The 8,903-nt window shown below is 38.7% G+C and overlaps 1 protein-coding gene across 1 annotated transcript; it reads left to right on the forward strand.

Moving 5' to 3' along the window:
* The first annotated feature begins 2,803 nt into the window (after nucleotides 1–2,803).
* Nucleotides 2,804–7,788, forward strand: coq7 (coenzyme Q7 homolog, ubiquinone (yeast)). The gene is made up of 6 exons (XM_050045053.1): nucleotides 2,804–3,002; nucleotides 3,307–3,485; nucleotides 4,264–4,378; nucleotides 4,688–4,827; nucleotides 5,679–5,747; nucleotides 5,974–7,788. The coding sequence occupies exons 1-6, from the start codon at nucleotides 2,918–2,920 to the stop codon at nucleotides 6,049–6,051; spliced, it is 666 nt and encodes a 221-aa protein (XP_049901010.1). The 5' UTR covers nucleotides 2,804–2,917; the 3' UTR covers nucleotides 6,052–7,788.
* The last annotated feature ends 1,115 nt before the right edge of the window (nucleotides 7,789–8,903 follow it).

Below are 8,903 nucleotides of genomic sequence, written 5' to 3' on the forward strand. Positions count from 1 at the left end.
TTAACTAAAAGACGTCAACATGAAACTTCCCTCGTCGATTACTCACATGAAGACCTTTTTTTTTTGTTTACAAGTTTCCTGAAATTTTATGTTCAAATGTGCAAATATGTATTATCTACCAACTAACTAACATTTCCAGAACAGAAATCTGAACATTGGAAAAGGTCAGGTTCAAAACTCATGTTTCATTTTGTTGATATATGTAGAGTCAAAGGTTTTTGCAGAGCAAATCTCTTTTTATCACTCGATAAATCACAAATTACTATCAACAGACAAGTTTTTAGCAAAAATAAAAGTTATATAAATCAGGCTATGAATGATAAAAGAACAAATCCCTTGCTAAAAGCATTCCAAATATAGATAGGAATAAAACTGGGAGGTTTGGTGTATGTAAGCGCTACCAAAGTGGTTTAAGATTTGTCTTGCAAAGTTCCATAAATTCTTACAGCAAAAATGTGACACTACAGGTTGTTTAACAAACAGATAATCCATTGCTCATTATTATTATTATTTATTGCTGTTACTTGTATTTTTTGTAGTTTTTTTGCATGCCTAGTTTTTTAAGTTTTTAAATTTTGAAATCTTTGATCTGACTCTTTCCCCTTGACTGCTGTAACACTGGAATTTCTCAGTTATGGGATCAATAAAGGTGTATCTTATCTTATCTTATCTTAGATATCACCATGAAATAAGTTTTCCAAAATGTTAATATTAAATATGCACTTTTTGCATTAATTTTCACAACAAAAATCTTAAGTAAAATAAACACCTAAATGCGTATTTTCGACGTTTTCTTTTCACTACTCTGAAAAAAGACATGTTGTGGAAGCAAAATAGCCCAAAATCTTAAGACTGACCAGTGCATGAAAAAGTGTTTTGACCTGTAAGTATCTCCACAGTGCTGCCTGGGCCTTTGTGCAAATCTCAAGTCTTTAACATGAACATGAGAGAAAAATAATGCCATCTAGTGACAAACCCTGGAGCTGCACAGGCTGACAAACTCAGAAATGAATCATCTGTCATAGTATATCAGCAGACATGATGGTTTTACTTCACTGTAGGGACATTCATTTTTTCACAGCTGTAAGCCCTCCATCCACATAGACACAGTAATGCGTAACAGCTAAAACAAACAAACAAAAAAAATCCATATGTCAGCAGTCAGATAACAATGCACTGTCAAAAAGAGCTGAGACAGATGTGTTCTACTGTTTATTAAAATTATCACAATGTCATACGATAAATTCAATTATGTTTTATATCTCCTGCTGAAACACACATTTATTGTTGTTGTTCATCACAGTAAATGGTTCAGTAAAAGTAAGTGTTGGGGACAGGTCAGGGATATTTTGATCTACGTAGACCCAAGGGACCTTCTGATTCTTTTACTGCATTGATTAACAGTAATCAATGCTCTGTAACCTCTTTCACTGTATCATGTTCAGTTCATGTAATTATCTGTAAACAAAGTTACCTATACACTTCAACAAGACAACCAAAAAGGACAAGACAAAACTAGATATACGCCTATCATGTAACAAGCAACAAAGACATTAAAGAACAGTAAGGTTAATAGTAAATAAGCAGATACACCGCACACAAAAGGGTCAAACTGCTTCTTCTTTTATTTAGTCGTCATTTTTCACTTTCTTTATTGTGCACAAATTCATTTAAAGAAATACAAACAGATACATAGACAACAAAAAATAAAGCACAAAATAAGAAGACAGATGCCAGAGTTTTTGTTATGCATCATATTATAATCATTTAATGAATTAAAGGTCTTAATAACTTTTTTGGTCTTGATATTGATAACATGGTGCTATACTGTTGATAATAATTTATAAAGTGCATAAAAGTTGGTTTGGTTTCTGCATTCTTTTCTATGAATATGGAATTTTCCAAAAATAAGAAAGAGTTGTATGTTAAATGTTAAGTTTCTTCTTTAGACAGTTGGCAATATCAAACCAAAATATTCATTTATACAATGAAAAAATTAGTGAGAAGTGAGAAATATTTATATATACTTTTTAATATACTTTTTAAAAGTATTTAGCTTGAATCTTCCTGGCACAAGCTTTATTGGGTAGATTTTTTGTGATATCCTGAAAGATACTTCCTTAAACTTGTTATTTATACAGTATTTAAGATAATCACAAAATGTCCATGCTCTCTCCCACTGTATATTATTAAATAAGGAAGACCAAAAACATCTAGAAGAAGGGATAGTGACATGAGTTATTGTGTTCCTGATATTTTTGTTTGAGCCTTTCTCTTTTAATACATTGTATTATTATCATTACAGGGTGTCTACGGGTATGACACAGTTAAATTTAATGCTTTTTAAGACCCTTCCAAGACACCTTTTAACCAAATTTAGGACAGATTTTTGGACAAATCATGTTTACTTATGTAAACATTGCATGTAAGTATGTGGTCTGTGCAGATGTAGATGTTATGTGGGAATGTGTTTTTTTATTATAGTATTTTAAAAGATTTGTAACATTAGCAAAGTGGATTTTTTCCACAAAAAAGAAATGAAAAATGGATAAAATAAGATAAAATGTTTGTAACAGTTAAGACCTCACAAATTCAAATTTAAGGCTATTTAATGCCTTTTAAGGCAATTTTGTTATAAGATTAAATTTAAGACATTTAAAGACTTTTTAAGAAACTGCAGACATCCTTTATTATATTATATTTTTCACACAATCCTAAAAACTAACAGGGAGATCTGCAGCACCTCAGTGATGCACTCACTTCGCCTGAGGCAGGGTGGGGCACTGTTGCGCAAGTCGTGGCGCTGTGACGTCATAAGTCTGCGCCACGTCCACTCTGACATTTTCAATGACAGTTTACACAACTTTGTTTTACGTTTCTTTGATAACGCGGGTGGTTAAAGCATAAAGTGACTACCATGCACAGAGCCGCGCGGACAGCTTTACATGGCTGGTCTAACGCAGTCGGCCCTGCGATGATCCGCCAGTGTTTAAAACGCAGAGGTAAGCAGGAGATTACAGCAGACACGGCTAAGAGCTAACATGCTAAAAACACTTAACACGAGTCATGTGTAGTTTTTTTCCACAACTACTCGTCTTTTCCTTTGTGTTCAGGATGTTTAAAGTTATGAGTCACCGAATAACGAGCGTTACTGGTCATTATGTTTGCTAACAGACTTGTATGCTAACAAGCTAACTCCGCACGGACATACTATAAGTAGCCCTGAAGTCTTTAAAAGTAAAGGATCCCTTTTGGCATCAGTGTCTGTTGTTGTTGATGTGTAACCTCAGGCTGTTTATATGACAGTGCCCCTGCAGCTGAGCTCACGCGCGTACAGTGTGGTCCCGACCCCGTGCGACAGTGAGGAGAAGGAGATGTTGGACCGAATCCTGCGCGTGGACCACGCTGGTGAATACGGAGCTAACCGCATCTACGCCGGCCAGATGGCAGTGTTGGGCCGATCTAGCACCGGGCCTCTCATCCAGGTATGGACACAGGGCGACACGTGACTCAGAGGAAGGACAGAAGACTAAAATGCATCACTGTTCTTTGACCTGCACATGACACCAGTTCATATTGATGGCTCCAAATGACAAAAATATTTGAAAATAGTCCAATATCCAGAAATCACAGAAGAAACTCAGTTTTACTAATATGGCTGGTTTGAGATGATTTCTACTGATGGAATCCTAATGGATGAGTCCAGGCCTCTCCTGAGGAGGAGATGCTGTTCAGTACAAATATGAAATTCACTCTGCTTTTATGTAACACTGGTGGATGTTAGGATCATCTGACACTAGAATTTGATTTGCACAACAGGGTGTATTTAGGTAGTTAACTCTCTGAGGACCTGCAGGGTTGCTGGTGATTCAGGCTGACATCCCTGTCTTTCCGAGGCTATAGAGGGCTGAGTTTTAAAGCCGCTACTGATACTGGTTTCATATAAAACTAGAAGACCTGATGAATCCAGTCATTCCAACCATGTTATGCTAGCTTCCAAGGAAAAATAATGCTCCAAATGCTTATTTTTGGCGAGGGAAACACAGCATGGCCATTTTCACAGGGTCTCTTGACTTCTTATCTCAAGATATCTGGATGGAAATAGATTCTGTGGGTACCCACAAGTCTCCTCCTGACAGACATGCCCACTTTGATAGTTCCATACAGTTTTGTGCACCAACTAATCAACCTTTTTTTTAAACAAAGGTTTAAAATCATCATAATAATTTTTGACACATTGTGCTCATGTGTGTTTTTCTTTAGGAAATGTGGGATCAAGAAAAGAAACACCTCAATAAATTCAATGAAATTCTGTCTGAGAACAGAGTTCGACCCACAGTGCTGTTACCCCTCTGGAACATTGCTGGGTTTGCATTAGGTTGGTACAGCCCATAAGCATGCAGTTATAGGATTGTAACTCATTTTGAAGAACAAAACAAATGCATGAAATCCATAAAATAATATATGTATAATATAATATAATATAATATAATATAATATAATATAATATAGTGTAATAATAAGTTGAAGTTGTAACTGCTGTTGGAGTACAGTAAAATGTTGTGATTATGTTGTATGTATGTATGTTGTGTGATTATTTGTACACCCACATATTATAATATACACAGCCAGGTGTTGCTTAATGGAATCTCAGAGTTGAGTTAATTTCATTTGAAATTTCCTCCAGGTGCGTCCACTGCACTGTTCGGAAAAGAGATGGCCATGGCCTGCACTGTGGCGGTGGAGGAGAGTATTTCCGAACATTACAACAGCCAGATCAGAGCTCTGATGGAGAGGGACCCCGAGCGATACACTGAACTGTTACAAGTGAGTCTGCCACTGTTTTCTCTCTTAACACTGCAACTAACATTGACAAAGGCTTGATTGGCATTTTATTGCTTGGAAATGAGATGAACACGCATAGTCAGAGCTCAAGAGTGTTCTGAAGGTCAAGAGTTTTCCCATTTGTTTCAGATATTCACTCAACACAAGGGTGTCTTTTTTAAGAGTGATTTCACCTGTTACTTTGCCTGATCATATTACATAAAATATTTGGGCTGCATGGTTGGTTCAAGAAGCTAATATGAAAGGAAATAGAGAAAATAGCTTCAGTTTTCGGAGAAGTTCGGAGCAATTTTCACATGTGAGCTATATTAATAAGACACGTTTAAAAAGTAGTGCTTTAAGAGGAACAAGAAAGACTCATCATGACTCAACGACTTCTGGGTAGACAATCCCAGCGCCACGTACATAAAATGAAATTTTGCTGCTTCTGGTTAGTTTTTAGTCATTTGAAAAAGGCCACCCTTAAAAAAAATCAGTATCAGTTAAAGTGTACGCTATATTTATAATATTTTCACCCCTTTACCTTGTTGTCAGACAGCCTTTAGAAGCCACCAGACTCCCCTGACGAAAGCAGTAGAAACGTCAGACAGGGTGGACCACCATGTTTATTTTTGATCATTAAATTTACTGCTGAAAGTAACAGAAATAAAGTTTGCCTATTTAACATATCTCCACAAATGAAATCAATTGCCAGCTGTTTACCAGGAAGTGACTGTTATTACTATTAGTGCAGCATTACTATTATTTGGTCTCACATGTTCTTGTTGCTGGCCTTTTATTTTCTGAATAGGCTTGATTATTTAATGAATGTTCTTGGGGTTCTGTTTTAACAGGTTATAAAGGAATTCAGAGATGATGAGCTGGAGCATCATGACACAGGACTGGAGCATGATGCAGAATCAGTGAGTATATTTCACTTTTCTTTCACTGCACAATCCAAACAAATACTTTGATTCCACAAAAACATAATCAAAGTACTCACTGTGGAATCAAAGCACGCTAAAGTAAATCAAAATACATAAATATCAGTAGACTTTCATATGTTAGTTTGTATCTGTCCTTGCAGTTTTAATGAATGCCATGTAAAGTGCTGCAATCTAAAAGTGTTTTATTTGTTTTTTGTTTTAGGTACCTGGATACTGGCTACTAAAAAATGCAATACAGCTTGGCTGCAAAGCTGCAATATATGCCTCTCAGCGGGTCTAACGTCGTGTTTAGAACAATTAAGAATTTTCACCGGTGGATGTTTGATATGTGGACTCGATTTGTATAAATGATTTGAACTTGAATGGAAGTTTCTGCTCCATTGTAAATTAACATTTAACTTCGTACTATTGCAAAATGTAAAGGTTCTGTATGCGACATTCAGAGCATTGATAGCAGCAAACCAGTATTTTCTCTGTAAAGATATAGTGGAGTAATGGCGACCTGAGCAGAGAATGACGTCACTCTACCTCTGTGCGAGCTGTAATTCGAGCTTCTCTGTGGTTTGTTGTGGTAACCCGGCCATGCGTGCCTGTTAATGCATGGATGTATTCCTCTGGCTAGCTCATTGCTTCCACTTTGCACTGTGGTCAGACAGCGGTTACCACTGATTTTTGGACAGCTGCATCGCATAAGTGTAGCGCCTGGTTAACACTGTTAGCTCTGTCAGCACTGCTGCCATTGTTTAGCGCTGTTCATGGATTTAGCACTGTTAGCTGCTAGCCGCCAGCTCAGCCACCTCCATGTTGAGAATCGTTTTCAGACATCTCATATGCTTTTAATTTCACATAGAGCCGCTTTACGCCGGAATTTCCACTGGATGCGTGTCCGTTGCGGAACGGCAGCGCTGGTTATCCGCTGTGTGCTCCGCCGTCCGTCAATACCCACCGGCTGCATTTGCTGTGCGGAGCGGTGCAGACATCTCGGTGCACTGCCGTGATTAATATCTCCTCGTCCATGGTGTCAACGGGGTGAAATGACGTCTGAAAACCTCTGACCTGTTGACTTCAGGCCTGCCATTATGTAGTTTTCAAGGTGTAGTGCAGGGAAATATGATCCGCGTGAACACTGTGTATTTTGTTTTGAAAATTAACTGGATGTTTTATCGTGTTTCTGTGCACGACTTCCTGCCCCGCACGATCTGCTCTGTGCTGAATTGCTGCGTTGTGCTCTGGCGTCCGGCAAAAATAGAAGTCCTGCGTATCTGTTGCGGAGGGCTCCTGAGTGCCGGAGCTGTGACGGAGCCGGAACGCAGCACAGCCGCAGCCGGTGGAAACACACACATTGACTAGAATTGAATCCTATTGGCTCCGCTGCCGTGCCGGAGCGGAGACGCAACCAACACGCATCTGGTGGAAATAGGCCGTTAGTCTTGTATACAAACATTCAGTTATCTGCATTAACCAAAATTTTACTGCTTTGTACAGTGTATAATACATGGACTAGGGATATCCCGTTTTGATCTCATAGATTGGTAACAGGACTGATCAAGTAATTTTTTTTAACCAATCAGGATCAGCCAGATTATTTAGCGCAGTCCGATCCTTTGTTTTGTGTCAGCTGTCACACTGGTGCTTTTTTTTCATCAAGCTTTAATGCGCAGCGATAAACAGTGGAACCGTCGTCAACTCTTCAACTCTCTGCTGTCTGTTTGGCTGTCCACTCCGTGTGTGTGTGTGTGTTAAGAGCGGGGGCTGAACCCCTCTTGCAGTGAAACACCACACACCATAAAGACAACAAAACACAGCACGAGACTGTTTTTCAACACAGACACTCACAACACCACTTGAAGTGCAACAAAAGACCTGCGAGCAAACTGCCAGTAAGAGTAATTTATGAATTTAATCTGCACAAAAGATGTACGGATGGCGAAAATAAAAACTCAGTGGAATACCATTCATTCCATATGGTCATTGGTTTATTCAGGTAACTCAGGGAAAAGCTGCACCAAAGCAACAAACACTGGAGAGTAGCCTACTCTCTTTAAGGGACAGAAAAAGTCCCTCAAGATGCCGACAGGGCCAAAAAGATAAAATAATTGGTTTGTTGATTTATACTTCATTTTGTAAAAAAAAAAAATGCATTGCAAAGTCATTAAACATATACATTAGATTGATTTTAGTCACTCCAGTGTACTTTAAGTGTGCACTGTGCAGCTGTATTATCTAGGAAAATAGAAGTACCAGATCGGGACTGGGAATCAGCAGATACTACCTACTGAACGACTTGGAATCGGGCAAAAACACTTGATCGGGACGTCAGTTTGTTGCAGTGCTACCCCTGCTGGTGCGATAATTGGTTAAAGAAGAATAAAAAGACTTTTACATAAACAAATGGGAGTTAACAGAATAAATACTCCAATTAACCACTATGTGATCTTATTAATGCTTGTTTTCTTTGATAAGGTAACTGAGTATTCTTTTACTTGGCAGTGCAGCAGTCGACAAAAGACAACCATCTTATGCTTGCCGTTCACCAAAACGAATACCTAAAATACTGTAATGAGGACATATTGTAACAAGCATACACAGCCATCATACCCTTCAACAAACTCTCCTGTTTCACATGTTATAGTTCATATATCAAGCTGAGCAATGAGTTGTCATCCTGGCCTAACTGCTAAGCGCCCTCACACAGCTGTTCTGGGACATTGGGTCACTGAGAAAGAGGGATTGACACGGGCTTGTCCAGGGGCCCCTAATCTATTAGGCCTTTCAGCAGGTTGAGCAAAGTGTTCATTCCCCTCCTAGTCAATATCAGTTTGTCCTCACTGTACATTGAGTACTGACCCAAGGCCTCTTTACCCGTGGTTCAGCCTTTTCATGCACCGGGGACATGATGATGTTGTGATTTATGGGCAGTGGTGGGGGCTGATAGGACTTAAATGAAGTCCTTTGATGGTAATTTGTCTATCTGCTCTAGCAAGCAATAAGGTGGCTAAATTGAAAACCTCTCACTATATATGAACACAGGTGGGTGACAAATGAAAGGAAAAACCAACATAATGTATCAAAAGGTTGGGCCACCATGAGCTGCCAGAACAGCTGCAATCTACGAGTCTGTGGAAATGGGGA

This window comes from Epinephelus moara, chromosome 5 (genome assembly GCF_006386435.1).
Source record: "Epinephelus moara isolate mb chromosome 5, YSFRI_EMoa_1.0, whole genome shotgun sequence".
NCBI lineage: Eukaryota > Metazoa > Chordata > Actinopteri > Perciformes > Serranidae > Epinephelus > Epinephelus moara.

What these genes read in the sequence shown, in the direction of transcription:
- coq7 (XM_050045053.1), top strand. Translation starts at nt 2,918, where the DNA reads ATGCACAGAGCCGCGCGGACAGCTTTACATGGCTGGTCTAACGCAGTC. An exon ending in CCAGTGTTTAAAACGCAGAG is followed by an intron (nt 3,003 to 3,306) that starts GTAAGCAGGAGA and finishes TTTATATGACAG; the next exon opens with TGCCCCTGCAGCTGAGCTCA. An exon ending in GCACCGGGCCTCTCATCCAG is followed by an intron (nt 3,486 to 4,263) that starts GTATGGACACAG and finishes GTTTTTCTTTAG; the next exon opens with GAAATGTGGGATCAAGAAAA.